Below are 19,465 nucleotides of genomic sequence, written 5' to 3' on the forward strand. Positions count from 1 at the left end.
GTCGTTGTTTCCACAACCACAGCTTTGCCATGTATAGGAGCCGTTTGGAGCTCAGAAGCTTTTATTAAGATTATAAATTAAGCATTCATTTTTGTTATATCCCAACATTACATCATGTTCTATAAAGGAAGATTCCTTTTAAGGATATAGGATTCTGTGGCTATATACTTTACTTATGTATACAGGGATTCACTAAAGGAAAGGCTGACACATATGACATGCAATGCACACACAAGCCTAGCCCCTGATGCCTGCTTTATCCTACATTCTTCATTTAAGCATATACACAGGAATGGAAAGTGTAAAGCACTCTAAATCCCATATGAGACCTTGTACACGCAGCTATGAAGGTTATCTACAGAGCTGTCCAGCCAGGTCCTGTTATATCTCAGGCAAAGTAATAGGTAAAGAGAAAAGAAGGAGAGGACAGCACTTCGCATATTTAAATTACCGTAGGGACCCCAGCTGTGAATCTGCTCACCTGGGGTTGGTCTTGGTCAATGTGTGTCACCCTCCGTAAGAGGTCGGACGAGCGGTCTCAGGCTGCAGCCGGCAGGATCTGGCCGAACACTCAATGAAGAGGTCGGCAAAAGCGATGAGTAGACAAGGAAGGAAAAAATTATCTGCAATGGCGCTGCCTTATGGCGACTCGGTAGTTCAGGCAGGTATTACGTATAACAATCCCATTTATTGATGTATACATCACAAGATACAGCTGAGTGGCTGACCTTGCTGTATCCCCAGACGTACTAATACTAAGACTAGAACAACAAAAGCTAATATCTGATTGGCTGAATAGCTTGTTTTTGAAAAGGCTGACTGGCGCCTCCAGCGTCGACATGCTCCTGATTGGTCACACAGACGAACTTGTACCAACCAATAAGCACAGGGAGTACCCTAGCATCCAGTCATCTACATCGGCATTGGTACTATTGGCCCCTCAGGATTTGAAGATGTCTTCACCAATTGGTCACCATTGAAGCGCGTGACTATATAAATAGAAAACTTCAAACCTATTCTCCCGCACAACAGATGACGTCACGGCCGCCCATTCATGTGATTGGTTACCTGATTTTATGAATGAAATGGCACAAACTCTTTACTAGAACAAATCCATACTGACAAATCACCACTGCTATTATATATTTTATAACCATATATGCCTTTTCTCACTTTTAACACTATAGTTTTATCTCGTACTATGTTTTATCTCGTACTAGCCAACCCCTGACCCGGGGTGTTTTGGCGTTTTTTTTAGCTCTTTAAATCCCACTGTATTGTATATTCTTAGATTTTGCAATTGAGAAAGAGGAAGGCTACCCTCGAAACGCGTCTTGCATTTTTGTCCTCATATGTATACATCAATACATGTGATTGTTATACGTAAAACCTGCCTGAACTACTGAGTCTCCATTGCAGATAATTTTTTCCTTCCTTGTCTTCTCATATCTCAGGCAAGGCCTGAGCCAGAGAGAGTTCAGTTTATATAGTCATAGTAAACTATGGATTTTGGCTATTCTGTGTCCAAAGCAAGCATTCATAACATGACTGATTCATATGATGGAGCTGTGAACACACACCAGTCCAGCTTGAATTGCAGTCATGATGGGGAAACGGTACATGCTGGAAAGTGTAACTGCGGCTTTCCTCTAGAAATCTAGAAATACTAATCTACCGGCCCTTAGGATATTCTACAGGAACAGAGAGTCTCAAGGTCCTGCATCCTTGCATGTGGGACATGAATGGTGGTGGGTCACAACGTATTGGGGTTAACTACAGATACGTGAATTTACAGTTTGCAGATTTGTTGCAGAGAAGCATGCACATGCTATAGAAACATCCCCATCCTCATGTATGGAATGAATTATCGGTTGACAGAATTTCTGCCATATGCGAATATACCACTAGAATTTTAACCTCCACCAATGTTATTGATATTCTGGGTAGGTAGACAAACAGTATATATACTAAGCATGCTAACAGGTGTTCTGCTACAAGTCACTACACTCTGTCTATAGCCATTAGATAGGGTGCTGGATAGAGGAATATAGGGTGTTATCAGTACTCCATGTCCTGCAGGAAAAAGGAAGGGAAAATATTGGATGCAGGATAACCTATGCAAACAAAAGAAAGGCCAGTGAGAAGAGGAGATCTGCATTTTTGTATAAATGATTCTATTTGATGAAATGCTGTGCTAACATGGATGCAATGAGCAGTGATGTTAGTAGTGAGACACAAGACATTGATTCCAACAATATGGAGTCTGTATAGCGACACAAGCAGTCCTCAAGTTGTCTACTACAGTGCTGGGTATGCTCCATGTACCCTGTATGGTGCCTATCTACAGCCCCATATTACAGGTATGATGGGACTTAGTTATGCAGCTTATTAGTAACCTGTAAGTAGCTATAGGGGATGGGGGCTGATCACATACCTGTTTACAGCATCACCCAGAAGCAGAGAAATGGGATTCCATCACATAGTTGTGAATATGCAGTGGTGATAACAAAGTATACATACTGAACTTTTTACACCTTTAAGTCTCGTTCACATGGGCAGATCCACAGCATGGACGATGGACCCCTACAGTGTGCCTCAGATGTGCTTGGTCAGAGCTGCCGCAGGCACATCCGAGACACATAGTAGGGGTCCATCGTCGGCGGATCCGCAGCGTAAAATATGCTGTGGATCCGCCCGTGTGAACAAGCCCTTAATGTGATACTATGGTTTTAGGTCCGGTCCAAAAGCGCATACGGGTCAAAACTGAGCTGACCGGAGTCACCGTTTGACTCCGGTCGGCTCCTTAAAGTAAATGGAGTCATGGGCTGATCCGGCTGGGGTACGGATCCGGCACCCGTATGTAAAAAAACGTGGTGTGAATGCAGCCTTACATGTCTTTTTACGTGTCTAGCATCTATATTTGGCAAGTCCAAGGCAAGCACTGAGCTCGCCCTCACTCACCATGCATTTACTTCCTCCATGAGTCTTATTTTCTGTTTTTTTTAATCCAATCTGTAACTCCTTTCTCTCTGTTTTCAGACAGGAGTCTGATAGGACAAGAGTGAGCACAGAGGAGTGCTAATCTCAATCTCACTTCCTGGACTTTGTCCCAGCCTGTGTCTTCAGCTTGTGCAAAGTTGATTCAGCAGCCAGACAAGACCACGTTTTGGATGGCACGGGGACTTCTAGTGGTCTTTTTTTTTTATAAGCCATGATTTCTATTAAAAGGGGCTAATATTTTTATGAAGTATATTAAAAGGATTAATGTATTCCCAAGATGTACAACTTTCGAAAAGATTCTGTTTCTGACAATGCCCATGACCGTCATGCCCCCTCCCATAGACATGAATGGAGGGGGCATGACGTCACGTCACCAGTCCCGTAAACCCGGAGGTTTCCAAAACTGGAGACGCAGTTCCCACATAGAATGCGGGTGCTGCAGGGAGATCACGGGGGGTCCCAGACGACAGGCCCCCCGCGATCAGACATCTTATATTTTTGCCCGGAATACACCTTTAAAGTGACTCACAAATCACAAATAAAGTTCAGTTGACATTTTCCTCTTGTATCTCAGAGCAAAAGCCATGGTCCACAGAGAGCTTTCAAAGCATCAGAGGGATCTCATTGTTGAAAGATATGAAAGAGTCAGGAGAAGAGTACAAAATAATTTTTTTAAGCAATAGATATACTATGGACCACAGTGAAGACAGTCATCAACAAGTGGAGAAAATATGGCACAACAGAGACATTATCAAGATTTAAATGTCCATCCAAAATTGATGAAAAGTCTGAAAGGAAACTGGTCAGCTTCCAAAAGACCTACTGCAACATCAAAGGAACTGCAGAAATTTCTGGCAAGTACTGGCTGTGTGCTACATGTGACAACAATCTCCTGTATTCTTCATATAAAAGGACAATGGGGTAGGGTGGCAAGACAGAAGCCTTTTCTTACAAAGAAAAACATCCAAGCCCGAAGGAAGTTAGCAAAAAAAATAAATCAAGTCCCCCAAAAGCACGTGGGATAATGTGTTATGGTCTGATGAAACCAAGCATGAACTTTTTGGCCATAAATACAAAAGGTATGTTTGGCTAAAAAACAGCACTGCACATCACCCAAAGAACACCACGCCCTTAGTGAAGCATGGTGGTGTCCACATCATGCCGTGGGACTGTTTTTCTTTACCTGGAACCAGAGCCTTAGTCAGAGTGGAGCCTAATCTTGTAGATTTCCCTATCTTCATTGCTCTGTTTTTTTTTAGAATCACTAAATGCTAGATTTCAGTTTTTTATGATTTTGGCCACTTCTGCTGAGTACCACAGTGGTCTCTTCCTTTTTCTGCTTATACTGACAAGTCTAATGCAATTTTCTGTGGCCTTCAATAATGCGTCTTTTAAGTAGTCCCATTTCTCCGGGACTCCATGTAATCCATTCCAGTCTGATAGGGACTCATTTATGACAAATCTCATTTTTGAAAAGTCTGTTTTTCTAAAATCTAAAACTTTTGTTTTTGTGTGGTGTGACTCCTTCACTGTTCTTATATTAAACCACACTGACTGGTGATCACTAAATCCCAAGCTTTCACCTACAATAACATCATATACCAAATCCCCATTTGTGAATACCAAATCAAAAATGGCCTCCCTCCGGGTTGGCTCCTCAACCAATTCTTTAACTTGGCCAGATGGTCTATATATCACACCTACACGAGTTATATTATTACCAAACTGCAATGTAACCCAAACTGACTCTATGTTGGCCTACTAACTTGTATTAGCTTAGATTTTATGCTATTTTTCACATACAGGGACACTCCTCCTCCTTTCTTGCCTTCTCTGTCTCTTCTGTATAAAGAGTACTCTGGTATGGTTATGTCCCAGTCATTACTTTCATTAAACCATGTCTCAGTAACAGCCACTAAATCTACATTCTCAGATGCCATTATTGATCCAAGATCATTAATTGTATTACCTAAACTGTGAGCATTTGTAGTCAGGACTCTGAACTTGTCATTTCTTAACCTCTGTGCTACTGACATGTTCTGGCATTGTTTTAGAGGGCAATTTGACTCATGGATTTTCACTCTTTTGCCCCCCTCCTAGTTTAAATACTCTTGAGTTCACTGAGTACATTTGTTCCTTTGAGAGAAAGATGAAAACCATCTTTTTGTACAGTTCCTTTCTATTCCAAGTAGAGCTATCATGAGACACAAAGCCAAATTCTTGCTCTTGACACCATTTACTAAGCCATAAGTTGAACTCCTTAATGCGCCTCTGCCTATCATTCTGAACATTATGCACAGGCAGAACTTCAGAAAATGAAACAGTGGATGCAAAATCCTGTACACCATTACCGAGTGTGATAAAAGATCCCTTCACCTTTGAAACTTTATTGCAAGCCAGATCATTTGCCCTAAGATGGACAAGAACATCCATGTCCCCTTCCTGCTTTGCTTGCTTAACAATATTAAGAATATGTCTTCTATCTCTTCTAGCAGTAGCACCAGGGAGACATCTCACAAAACCATTTCCTTAAGCTCCACACTTCTTATGATTGAATCACCCAGCAACAGCTGCTTACTTTCAGACTTCACTTTATCTTTTTTGTCCTTGGCTGCAGTCTTGCATACATTAGACATAGGAGTCGATGGTTCATCACCCTTTGTGCTTGAGCCAATATCGATTTTGCCCTTACATTCTGAGAGTGCTTCAAATGAATTATGGAGAACCACAGACTGTGAAACATGTCTTCTATCCACAACTCTAAGTCTTCCAGAACCTACAGTAACCCATCAACCATTTCTAGGGGTCCTCTGTGGCAGTGGCATTGCAGCAGTCCAAGCCTGAGTTTGTTTAACAGATAATTTAAACATCTCAGATTTAAAAAATGCTATTTCCTGCTGCAGTAAGGAGAACTGTCTAAAGATCTGACAGCATCCAAACCCCCAAAGAGTGGAACATGAAATAAATGCACAACAGTTCCCGCACTGAACCAAGTCTGCCATTTTAAAGAGGAGAAAATTTAAAACAAACAAATCTTACCTTTTTTAGATTGTATCCACCTCCAGCCTACCTCCTGACTATCTCTGCAACATATCTTCAATGCACTCATAATAGCAGCACTTTGAATATGCAGCTAATGACAACAACCCAAATCACCCATCTAAATCCACAAAACCATGGCGTCACCATAAGATTAATTTAGTAGAATGGCCCAGCCAGAGCCCAGATCTTAATCCAAATGAACATCTGTGGGGTGATCTGAGGAGGGCTGTGCAAGGAGACGTCCTCACAATCTGAGAGATTTGGAGCTCTTTCACGAGAGTGGCAAATATTTCTATGTCAAGATGTGCCAAGCTTATAGATTCCTACCCAACAATACTTGTTGCTGTATTATTAGTTTATGGGTGTGCACATTTATGCAACTAGGTTAGAGCGTGTTATTTTTTTTTCTCTTTCCCCCTAAAAGATTTCAGTTTATTTTGCAATTGAATTGTTCCTGTTATAGGTCACATTGAAGGTAGAAAAAGTTCTTACATGATTTATCTTTGTCTCATTCTTTGACATCACACAAACCTGGCATTTAGACTTCTTATATATACTGTTAAAGATGACTTCTTTATTCAAAATTTTCAGACAGCAAAAGACAAAGCACGGGTAACACATTTCAGGAACATCCAGCTCTTGACTATGGGCCGGATGTGCCTAAAATGCATCGGTGTTGCCTTTTGTTGCATTTTATGCTGTTTGGATGATTTGAATAAAGTAGCCATCTTTGATATACATAACAGAAGCGCTGGTATGATTTTCCTTTGCTTGTAGCAACAAGCAACCAACTAGCATTTTTCTTCATGGTAGACCATGATGCACCGGTAAAGTCCAAAAAAGAAAAAAACTAGCGGAAAGTTATGCTGGCGCATGATGTCAGAGGAAGACTAGTGAGTTGAAACTGTCACATAAAATGAAACACTGCCCTGCTACTTTCTTTAGGGAGAATAGGATGATGGAGTGAGGAAGCCCCTACAGAAGCTGTAGGCCAAGATTGCTGCACAGCAGAAAATGAACCAGTCTCCTCTGGTAGTAGGCTACAAAGGAGTAGGGCAGATCCAAGTCCAATAGAGCTTGGGTAAGCAAATTTAATAAGTTGTAAAGTCATCCGGTAATCGGTGGCGATGCAGAGAACCAGGCACTGTAAGCTTGTCTTACTTCATTGGTGAAAAGAGTAACTGCAAAAGCATTAAAGTTATGGAGCTCTGCAAAAGCAAAACTGCTCCCAAGTACTGCTGGTCACAACCTCCATTATAGAGGGTTTTTTTAGGCAGCAGAATTAACAAAAAATCTGTAATTCTGACCTTTTCTTTTTATGGAGTTCACTGTTCAAAATAAATAATATGATAGCTTTGGGTAGGTATGGATGATAAACTTTATTGATCTTCTTTTTACAACACTCTTGAGTACCACTTGTCTAGGCAATCGTTTGATGCTTCTGGAATTAACTTCCACACTTTGCTATTGCAGTGTATCACACCATTTATAAGGGTACGTTCACATGTTAATAGCTCGCAGCGGGATTCACTTGAATAGGTCTGGCGAAAATCTGCGATAGTGGCAAATTTGCGGATTGAGTGCAGACCCCTTCAAGTGAATAGTTGTGAAATTTGCACCAGATCTCCCCATTGCAAAGTATACGCGTGAAGAGCATAAACACAAATTGCCCCTTCGCTGGAGCTAATAGTGGGTGCAAAACTATCTTAACTTAAATCTTCTTATTATTTCTCAAAGAGACGGGCCAAGCTGCTCAAGTGTCATGGCCTAGCATGCCTCCTTGCAGCCCCTCTTTGACTGATCTACAGAGCCATGTAAAATAGTCAAGAAGGGGCTGGTGAGGGCGAGTAAGGGGGTGACAGGCTGTGATACCTGAGCAGTACAGCCCCACCTCCTTGACACTTGGCTGAAAAATAGAAAGGCAATATTATATGTCTTGCAACCACCATTAGCTCCAGAAAAATGAGTTTGATTTTATACCCTACAGTTATCCAACAATATTGGCAGCTTTAAGCAGCAAATACAGCTGACAGACTTCATTTAAATCGCAACTGTCATGAGGTTTGGAGCATATAACCTAACCACAGTGTGTGTATGGTGTGTAAAATGTGTCTGCAGCCTTGCTTTTATCCCTCTTATTATGGCTTTTATTAGCTCAAAAACACTTTTATACGCAGCCACTGACAGTCGGATAGGCGTGGCGGGGTTCGCTATGCACCGCGGCCGCCACGCCTATCCTCTGTACATCGGTGGCGGGACCGCTGTGTGATTGACACACAGCTCCAGACGCATGTGCCCCTTATCTTTCATATGTAAGCGCTCACCGACATTTCTTTACAGAGTGAGCGCTCTGTCTGACACGTCCGTGCTCCCGGGCAATACTGGAGGCACACAGTGAGCGCTCTCTCCCTCTAATGAATGCAGAAGAGTCCAGCGCATCTCCCGCACGGGGAGAAGTTAGAAGAGAAGGCGCACAGAGGTGTCAGACAGTGAAAGTGAGCACTCGCGCTCTGTAAAGAAATGTCGGCGCTTACATACGAACGATAAGGGGCCTTTGTGTCAATCACACAGTGGTCCCAGCGCTGGTGTACAGGGGATAGGCTTGATGGCCACGGGGCATAGCGAACCCTGGCCAAACCTATCTGACTGTCAATGGCTGCATATAAAAGTGTTTTTTGAGCTAATAAAAGCCGCAATAAGAGGGATAAAAGAAAGGCTGCAGACATATTTTACACACCATACACACATTGTGGTTAGGTTATATGCTCCATACCTCATGACAGTTGGGCTTTAAACAATCAGGATAAGAATCATCTCCAACCTCAGTTGATAGAGCGGATTGTTGGGTGTATAATCGCGCCAGCAACCACAATTCATGGCACAAGCACTGTTCCCATGTCATCACTTTTGCATACCCTTCAGAAGCTCCTATGAATAGCACAGCAGCTATAATGCAATAATCACTGGGCAGGAAGGTGTAAAAGTTAATCCTTTAGTAGAGTATGTTGTCATAATACAGCATCTTGTACGTTGTACCGTACCTTGTGTGGTAAGTCCCAAAAAGTCAGAGTTCCTGCGTACCGGTAGGATCCTCCTAGTGGGATAACCCTTAGTCACCTCTTCCTACTTTAATTTTACATGTTTGGTGTATATAATTGTATATAATTTATATATCTGTATAGTACTTCCAGGACCTTAGGTCACATGACTACTAAGCCTACTGTTAAGGTTAAGCTTAAGGACCTTCCAGGTCACCTGAGTGGGTCACATGATGTACCACAATGCTCTGTGAAAGGACTGACAGTTGGTGGGAACCAATAAGCTATGAGTCTGCCCTTTGCCATATAAGGGCTCTGTTACCCAATCATTGTTCTCTTTCCCTTGGGATATGACAGCGAGCGGAGCTCTGTGCAGTTTTGCAAGAGAACTTAGGCCTGAAGCCTGCTCACTTCAGCCGAATACCAAACCATGAGTTCAACTAAACTCAATCCTAAATCTACGTGACTACTGAACCTAAAACCAAACCCTAAATTCAGTGGAACAGCATAAAGCAAGCCTCAGAGCTTAATCCCTACAAGGTCCCAACCAACTGTGAGGAACTGTGAGTCTGGTCCTCTGTAAAGACTGTTACTACTATTAACCTGCATAAACGTTGCAGTAAAGTTATTTCCAGTTTACTAAACCTCCGGTTGTGGGCAATCCTTTATTCCTCCCTATCGTTCCTGGGACGGGTGGCGGTAGGATATATATATATATAGAGAGGAAGAACCCTCACCCTGGCGTCACGACAGTTAAGGGTTAATTCAACACCCTTTCATCACTGCACAGCTACACCCTTCCTACCCTACTTCCCCACAAGCTCACCACAATCTAAAGGAAGATGGCGTGATTTAACAGGCACACAGTGGTATAATGCTGACCCATAGACTTCTATGGACAAGCACTAGAGCTCTGCATAATTTGAGCTGAAATACAGTCGCGTGCATCAAGTCCATTTTACAGGGCTGCCATGAAGTCTCATGCAGTGACATGTCCCTTCCCTGTCACTTACAAGAACAAGTAAACTCACATGAGCAGTAAATCCAGCACAGGCCCCAACTGATGAATGTATAGCCTTTGCCTCTAGCACAGACCCACCATTCCAACCAAAGTCCAAGTAGCAACTAGAAGGTCCAATCCAGCATAAATCAGAACTAGTAGATCCACTCCAATCCAGGAAGGTTAAGGTTTTTAAAAAGGCATAAACTTTATTTCCTGTCACAGTTAGAATACAAACACATGCGGCATTAAGTGTGGATGAATGCCTTTGATGGCGTGTGTTCACACTTAATAATACGGTATATTCCTTTGTATTCTATCTGTGATGTGAAATAAAGTATATGCCTTTTTAGAAACCTGGAGTGGATCTTCTAGTCATCTGCAAGACAAGGGCTTCTCTCACAGACGCCATGATAAACCCCTGTGTGCAGTGCACATACACAGGCAGCAATGTCTGGATTATTATTAGCATCACATCTAGTAAAGTGGCCCATACCAATAATAGTGTTATGTTTAAGGCAATTGATCATACAAAAATGTTCTATGGTGATATTTAGGGGTGTCTCTCCATAACTTCACTGTACAGGCACAGCGCCTTTAGTCCGTCATTTTAGGGGTACATGGTAGTAACAGTGAGGGCAATCCTTTTCTATTATTTAGGTCAGTAATCTACTGTAAGAGGGGTCTAGAGGACAGTAGAGCCTGTGCCCTTTTAGCTATTGTTACCAAATATTTCATCTGTTTCTTTATGAAGGGAGACATTTATAAGTATACATTGTTATGTCATTCTGGGCTATGATTTTCTTTTCTATTAGTGCATGCATGATATTAGTGTAGTGCCCACATATACTGTACATACTTCAGAGCCCGGTGCAGATGCCAACCTCCCTCTGCAGTTCTGTGCACCCCCTGCCAGTTATAGGTCACGAGCAGCCTAGCGTAGCCCACTCCCTGCTGCCTGCTTTTGCCTTATACCCTACTGTTAAGATTAGGGGGGGGGGTGTTCCCTGTATATTTTTATAAACTCTGACCCTCCGCTGCTACCATTGCTCTAGGAAGGGGGTGCTGACCCGGCCACTTACTCTTCTTTATGTCACTGTTACTGCACTCATATAGTTTCCCTGTCATGCTGGTAAAAGTAGAACTAAGTGCTTCCTTATGATGAGAGGTGTTCCCACACCCAGCACTAACAGAGAACATTCTTCTGAGAAAGTCCCAGTAATAAGACAAGGACCAACTGGAAGAGCTGAAAGCAGAAAATTCCCACAACTTTAGGAGCAAAGCCTGAGGCAGTGGGCGGAGGGGGAGAACACAGGAGAGATGCTACACAACTCCTCACACACCGCACCATCAGTGTGAATACAGCACATAGATAGTAAGAAATCACATCACTGACCATACACACGATCCCTACAGACAAAAAGCCCTCAACATGGACTCTCCAACTGTATAGAAAGTTAAATGAAACATGCACTCTATTCCTCCACAGTGACGTAGCCATGCCACCCCTATGGCTTCTCAGGTAGAAATCATTGCTGTCCTAAAACTACAGTCCCCGACCTCTGCTCCCGGGGACCACGTGTTCCATTCAATTCACTTTATTTATCAGTAACATTGAGTAGCCTGGCACCTAAAAAATCTAGTATAACAGGAAAGGCACCTGGGTATCCCATACAAGAGTAATGAGTAACCAGGATGTCCCCACATGAAATTAGAAAAGAATATTTATTAGAAGACAAGGGTTGTCCTTCCATAAACTGCTCCATATTTCTTATTACAATATTTTATGATTTCAGTTATGTCAATTGATAATGTGGTGAGACGTCATGTCACATATATGATACCTAATAATATGATGAGTTACACAAGTGATGGAGACAGTATGCCTCAGTGTGTCCTTCATGGCATGTGCCCTAGGGGAGCCCAGTGTACAGTCAGTGTGCCCTCCAGTACTATGGCATGTGCCCTAGGGTAGTTCATTCTACAGTCAGTGTGCCCTCCAGAACTGTGGCATGTGCCCTAGGGGAGCCCAGTATACAGTCAGTGTGCCCTCCAGTACTATGGCATGTGCCCTAGGGTAGTTCATTCTACAGTCAGTGTGGCCTTCCAGTACTATGGCATGTGTCCTAGGGTAGTTCATTCTACAGTCAGTGTGCCCTCCAGTACTATGGCATGTGCCCTAGGGTAGTTCATTCTACAGTCGGTGTGCCCTCCAGTACTATGGCATGTGTCCTAGGGTAGTTCATTCTACAGTCAGTGTGCCCTCCAGTACTATGGCATGTGCCCTAGGGTAGTTCATTCTACAGTCAGTGTGCCCTCCAGTACTATGGCATGTGCCCTAGGGTAGTTCATTCTACAGTCAGTGTGCCCTCCAGTACTATGGCATGTAACCTAGGGTAGTTCATTCTACAGTCAGTGTGCCCTCCAGTACTATGGCATGTGTCCTAGGGTAGTTCATTCTACAGTCAGTGTGCCCTCCAGTACTATGGCATGTGCCCTAGGGTAGTTCATTCTACAGTCAGTGTGGCCTTCCAGTACTATGGCATGTGTCCTAGGGTAGTTCATTCTACAGTCAGTGTGCCCTCCAGTACTATGGCATGTGCCCTAGGGTAGTTCATTCTACAGTCAGTGTGCCCTCCAGTACTATGGCATGTGCCCTAGGGTAGTTCATTCTACAGTCAGTGTGCCCTCCAGTACTATGGCATGTAACCTAGGGTAGTTCATTCTACAGTCAGTGTGCCCTCCAGTACTATGGCATGTGTCCTAGGGTAGTTCATTCTACAGTCAGTGTGCCCTCCAGTACTATGGCATGTGCCCTAGGGTAGTTCATTCTACAGTCAGTGTGCCCTTCAGTACTATGGCATGTAACCTAGGGTAGTTCATTCTACAGTCAGTGTGCCCTCCAGTACTATGGCATGTGTCCTAGGGTAGTTCATTCTACAGTCAGTGTGCCCTCCAGTACTATGGCATGTGTCCTAGGGTAGTTCATTCTACAGTCAGTGTGCCCTCCAGTACTATGGCATGTGCCCTAGGGTAGTTCATTCTACAGTCAGTGTGCCCTCCAGTACTATGGCATGTGCCCTAGGGTAGTTCATTCTACCGTCAGTGTGCCCTCCAGTACTATGGCATGTGCCCTAATGTAGTTCATTCTACCGTCAGTGTGCCCTCCAGTACTATGGCATGTGCCCTAGGGTAGTTCATTCTACAGTCAGTGTGGCCTTCCAGAACTATGGCATGTGCCCTAGGGTAGTTCATTCTACAGTCAGTGTGCCCTCCAGTACTATGACATGTGCCCTAGGGTAGTTCATTCTACAGTCAGTGTGCCCTCCAGTACTATGGCATGTGCCCTAATGTAGTTCATTCTACCGTCAGTGTGCCCTCCAGTACTATGGCATGTGCCCTAGGGTAGTTCATTCTACAGTCAGTGTGGCCTTCCAGAACTATGGCATGTGCCCTAGGGTAGTTCATTCTACAGTCAGTGTGCCCTCCAGTACTATGACATGTGCCCTAGGGTAGTTCATTCTACAGTCAGTGTGCCCTCCAGTACTATGGCATGTGCCCTAGGGTAGTTCATTCTACAGTCAGTGTGCCTTCCAGAACTATGGCATGTGTCCTAGGGTAGTTCATTCTACAGTCAGTGTGCCCTCCAGTACTATGGCATGTGCCCTAGGGTAGTTCATTCTACCGTCAGTGTGCCCTCCAGTACTATGGCATGTGCCCTAGGGTAGTTCATTCTACAGTCAGTGTGCCTTCCAGAACTATGGCATGTATCCTAGGGTAGTTCATTCTACAGTCAGTGTGCCCTCCAGTACTATGGCATATGCCCTAGGGTAGTTCATTCTACAGTGTGCCCTCCAGTACTATGGCATGTGTCCTAGGGTAGTTCATTCTACAGTCAGTGTGCCCTCCAGTACTATGGCATGTGCCCTAGGGTAGTTCATTCTACAGTCAGTGTGCCCTCCAGTACTATGGCATGTGCCCTAGGGTAGTTCATTCTACCGTCAGTGTGCCCTCCAGTACTATGGCATGTGCCCTAATGTAGTTCATTCTACCGTCAGTGTGCCCTCCAGTACTATGGCATGTGCCCTAGGGTAGTTCATTCTACAGTCAGTGTGGCCTTCCAGAACTATGGCATGTGCCCTAGGGTAGTTCATTCTACAGTCAGTGTGCCCTCCAGTACTATGACATGTGCCCTAGGGTAGTTCATTCTACAGTCAGTGTGCCCTCCAGTACTATGGCATGTGCCCTAATGTAGTTCATTCTACCGTCAGTGTGCCCTCCAGTACTATGGCATGTGCCCTAGGGTAGTTCATTCTACAGTCAGTGTGGCCTTCCAGAACTATGGCATGTGCCCTAGGGTAGTTCATTCTACAGTCAGTGTGCCCTCCAGTACTATGACATGTGCCCTAGGGTAGTTCATTCTACAGTCAGTGTGCCCTCCAGTACTATGGCATGTGCCCTAGGGTAGTTCATTCTACAGTCAGTGTGCCTTCCAGAACTATGGCATGTGTCCTAGGGTAGTTCATTCTACAGTCAGTGTGCCCTCCAGTACTATGGCATGTGCCCTAGGGTAGTTCATTCTACCGTCAGTGTGCCCTCCAGTACTATGGCATGTGCCCTAGGGTAGTTCATTCTACAGTCAGTGTGCCTTCCAGAACTATGGCATGTATCCTAGGGTAGTTCATTCTACAGTCAGTGTGCCCTCCAGTACTATGGCATATGCCCTAGGGTAGTTCATTCTACAGTGTGCCCTCCAGTACTATGGCATGTGTCCTAGGGTAGTTCATTCTACAGTCAGTGTGCCCTCCAGTACTATGGCATGTGTCCTAGGGTAGTTCATTCTTCAGTCAGTGTACCCTCCAGTACTATGGCATGTGTCCTAGGGTAGTTCATTCTACAGTCAGTGTGCCCTCCAGTACTGTGGCATGTGTCCTAGGGTAGTTCATTCTACAGTCAGTGTGCCCTCCAGTACTGTGGCATGTGCCCTAAGGTAGTTCATTCTACAGTGAGTGCCCTCCAGTACTATGGCATGTGCCCTAGGGTAGTTCATTCTACAGTCAGTGTGCCCTCCAGTACTATGGCATGTGCCCTAGGGTAGTTCATTCTACAGTCAGTGTGCCCTCCAGTACTATGGCATGTGCCCTAGGGTAGTTCATTTTACAGTCAGTGTGCCCTCCAGTACTATGGCATGTGTCCTAGGGTAGTTCATTCTACAGTCAGTGTGCCCTCCAGTACTATGGCATGTGTCCTAAGGTAGTTCATTCTACAGTCAGTGTGCCCTCCAGTACTATGGCATGTGCCCTAGGGTAGTTCATTCTACAGTCAGTGTGGCCTTCCAGAACTATGGTATGTGCCCTAGGGTAGTTCATTCTACAGTCAGTGTGCCCTCCAGTACTATGGCATGTGCCCTAGTGTAGTTCATTCTACAGTCAGTGTGCCCTCCAGTACTATGGCATGTGTCCTAGGGTAGTTCATTCTACTGTCAGTGTGCCCTCCAGAACTATGGCATGTGTCCTAGGGTAGTTCATTCTACAGTCAGTGTGCCCTCCAGTACTATGGCATGTGCCCTAGGGTAGTTGATTCTACAGTCAGTGTGCCCTCCAGTACTATGGCATGTGTCCTAGGGTAGTTCATTCTACAGTCAGTGTGCCCTCCAGTACTATGGCATGTGTCCTAGGGTAGTTCATTTACAGTCAGTGTGCCCTCTAGTACTATGGCATGTGCCCTAGGGTAGTTCATTCTACAGTCAGTGTGCCCTCCAGTACTATGGCATGTGTCCTAGGGTAGTTCATTCTACAGACAGTGTGCCCTCCAGTACCATGGCATGTGCCCTAGGGTAGTTCATTCTACAGTCAGTGTGCCCTCCAGTACCATGGCATGTGCCCTAGGGTAGTTCATTCTACAGTCAGTGTGCCCTCCAGTACTATGGCATGTGCCCTAGAGTAGTTCATTCTACAGTCGGTGTGCCCTCCAGTACTATGGCATGTGTCCTAGGGTAGTTCATTCTACAGTCGGTGTGCCCTCCAGTACTATGGCATGTGCCCTAGGGTAGTTCATTCTACAGTCGGTGTGCCCTCCAGTACTATGGCATGTGTCCTAGGGTAGTTCATTCTACAGTCAGTGTGCCCTCCAGTACTATGGCATGTGCCCTAGGGTAGTTCATTCTACAGTCAGTGTGCCCTCCAGTACTATGGCATGTGTCCTAGGGTAGTTCATTCTACATTCAGTGTGCCCTCCAGACTATGGCATGTGCCCTAGGGTAGTTCATTCTACAGTCCGTGTGCCCTCCAGTACTATGGCATGTGCCCTAGGGTAGTTCATTCTACAGTCAGTGTGCCCTCCAGTACTATGGCATGTGTCCTAGGGTGGTTCATTCTACAGTCAGTGTGCCCTCCAGTACTATGGCATGTGCCCTAGGGTAGTTCATTCTACAGTGTGCCCTCCAGTACTATGGCATGTGTCCCAGGGTAGTTCATTCTACAGTCAGTGTGCCCTCCAGTACTATGGCATGTGTCCTAGGGTAGTTCATTGTACAGTCAGTATGCCCTCCAGTACTATGGCATGTGTCCTAGGGTGGTTCATTCTACAGTCAGTGTGCCCTCCAGTACTATGGCATGTGCCCTAGGGTAGTTCATTCTACAGTCAGTGTGCCCTCCAGTACTATGGCATGTGTCCTAGGGTGGTTCATTCTACAGTCAGTGTGCCCTCCAGTACTATGGCATGTGTCCTAGGGTAGTTCATTCTACAGTCAGTGTGCCCTCCAGTACTATGGCATGTGTCCTAGGGTAGTTCATTCTACAGCCAGTGTGCCCTCCAGTACTATGGCATGTGCCCTAGGGTAGTTCATTCTACAGTCAGTGTGCCCTCCAGTACTATGGCATGTGCCCTAGGGTAGTTCATTCTACAGTCAGTGTGCCCTCCAGTACTGTGGCATGTGCCCTAGGGTAGTTCATTCTACAGTCAGTGTGCCCTCCAGTACTATGGCATGTGCCCTAGGGTAGTTCATTCTACAGTCAGTGTGCCCTCCAGTACTATGGCATGTGTCCTAGGGTAGTTCATTCTACAGTCAGTGTGCCCTCCAGTACTATGCCATGTGCCCTAGGGTAGTTCATTCTACAGTCAGTGTGCCCTCCAGTACTATGGCATGTGCCCTAGGGTAGTTCATTCTACAGTCAGTGTGCCCTCCAGTACTATGGCATGTGCCCTAGGGTAGTTCATTCTACAGTCAGTGTGCCCTCCAGTACTATGGCATGTGTCCTAGGGTAGTTCATTCTACAGTCAGTGTGCCCTCCAGTACTATGGCATGTGCCCTAATGTAGTTCATTCTACAGTCAGTGTGCCCTCCAGTACTATGGCATGTGCCCTAGGGTAGTTCATTCTACAGTCAGTGTGCCCTCCAGTACTATGGCATGTGCCCTAGGGTAGTTCATTCTACAGTCAGTGTGCCCTCCAGTACTATGGCATGTGTCCTAGGGTAGTTCATTCTACAGTCAGTGTGCCCTCCAGTACTATGCCATGTGTCCTAGGGTAGTTCATTCTACAGTCAGTGTGCCCTCCAGTACTATGGCATGTGCCCTAGGGATGCCCAGGTCTGCAGTGAGGTCCAGTGATCTTACCATCTCGTGTCGTCATGGTAATGCTCCAGAACCGCATAGCCGAAGAAAGAGCCATTAGGACCTTGGAAGAGCACAGGGTGATCCAGATCTATATTGTAGGCACACACCAGGCTGACGGTCACCAGCCCCAGCAGCACTTCATAGGCACTCCTGCCAGCCGCGCACCCGGGTCCTGCAGCCATCATCCCGTGTCAGATACCAACTCCAGAAAAGTGATGCCAACTATGTACAGTCTCCAGGGGGCAAAGCTGTAGCGAGAGGGCGACTACTCAGCTGGCTCCTCTCACCAGCACTACGGGGCACACTGCTGAGTCCAGGGAGTGGAGGAGTGCAGAACTCTGAAAACACTTCTCTGGAAACTACTGCGGCCCACGCCATCTAGTGTACGTTATGAGGTAGTGCAGGATGATGTACTGTACTCTATTCATCCCCATAGGATGCGCATACACTGGAATCTCTACAGGCTCAGATTTACAATTTACAGACATGAAACACTTTCTATGAATAGACTGGAAAATCAGAAGTGATTGAGGAAGCTTCTAGGTACCATCTCTAGAATTTCATCAGATTAGTATTATTTATACAGAGGAGCCTCACTCCTTGGACCCGCCGCGATCCTCATTACAGGGCGGGATGCGGCCGCCCACTTTCCCGCCTTTCATTAACAATCACAGCAGGTCTCAGTCTTAAGACCCGCTGCTTAAACAACTTTTGACAGGTCTGATTGACATGTCAAAGTTTCTCCTTGCTGGGCTGAGTGCTATCCACCAGTCCAGCAAAGAAAGGGTTAATTAGTGTTACTGAGCGGTGGGTTTGTATACAGTATACAGCCTTTACTGTATACAACAGAAGATCCACTTACCAAGCTTGTTCTAAGGGCCATCGTCTTCTTCTGTAGCCCCGCTTCCAATGACGTCATCATTAGAGGGGATTCAGAAGAAGATCAATGGATCAAGATCAGGGGGGTACAGCCAGTACTCCAGTAAGGGGCCTGGGCTCTCAGGCCCCTTACTGCCCCCCCCCCCCCCCCCCCCCCCTCAGTGGGTGATTTCTCAATGTTTCCTGAACAGGGTGCCCCCAGCTGTGGCAAAAATACAACTCCCAGCATGCCCAGGCATGCTGGGAGCTGTAATTTTGCAACAGCTGGAGGCACCCTGGATGAGAAACACTGATCTATCTCATATCTATCTCATATATATATAACTCTATCTCTCATATATATTTATCTATCTATCTCATATCTATCTATCTCATATCTATCTATCTATCTATCTCATCTATCTATCTCATATCTATCTATCTCCTATCTATCTCATATCTATCTATCTATCTCATATCTATCTCATATCTATCTATCTCATATCTATCTATCTCTTATCTATCTATCTATCTCATATCTATCTATCTATCTCATATCTATCTATCTATCTCATATCTATCTCATATCTATCTCATATCTATCTATCTCATATCTATCTATCTCTTATCTATCTATCTATCTCATATCTATCTCATATCTATCTCATATCTATCTATCTCATATCTATCTATCTATCTATCTCATATCTATCTCATATCTATCTATCTCATATCTATCTATCTCTTATCTATCTATCTCATATCTATCTATCTCCTATCTATCTCATATCTATCTATCTCATATCTATTTATCTCATATCTATCTCATATCTATCTATCTCATATCTATCTATCTCATATCTATCTCATATCTATCTATCTATCTCATATCTATCTATCTCATATCTATC

General features: G+C 44.7%; 1 protein-coding gene across 2 annotated transcripts in view; it reads right to left on the reverse strand.

Moving 5' to 3' along the window:
* ITGA9 (integrin subunit alpha 9) overlaps positions 1–18,021 on the reverse strand; it is a 519,026-nt gene extending 501,005 nt beyond the window's left edge. For both annotated transcript variants that reach the window (XM_056520347.1, XM_056520346.1), the window contains exon 1: positions 17,697–18,021. In XM_056520347.1, the coding sequence (XP_056376322.1) occupies positions 17,697–17,881 (185 nt within the window). In that variant the 5' untranslated portion in view covers positions 17,882–18,021. The remainder of the gene's footprint in view (positions 1–17,696) is intronic.
* Positions 18,022–19,465: the final 1,444 nt, after the last annotated feature.

The sequence above is a fragment of the Hyla sarda genome, chromosome 5 (assembly GCF_029499605.1).
Source record: "Hyla sarda isolate aHylSar1 chromosome 5, aHylSar1.hap1, whole genome shotgun sequence".
In the NCBI taxonomy this organism is placed as follows: domain Eukaryota; kingdom Metazoa; phylum Chordata; class Amphibia; order Anura; family Hylidae; genus Hyla; species Hyla sarda.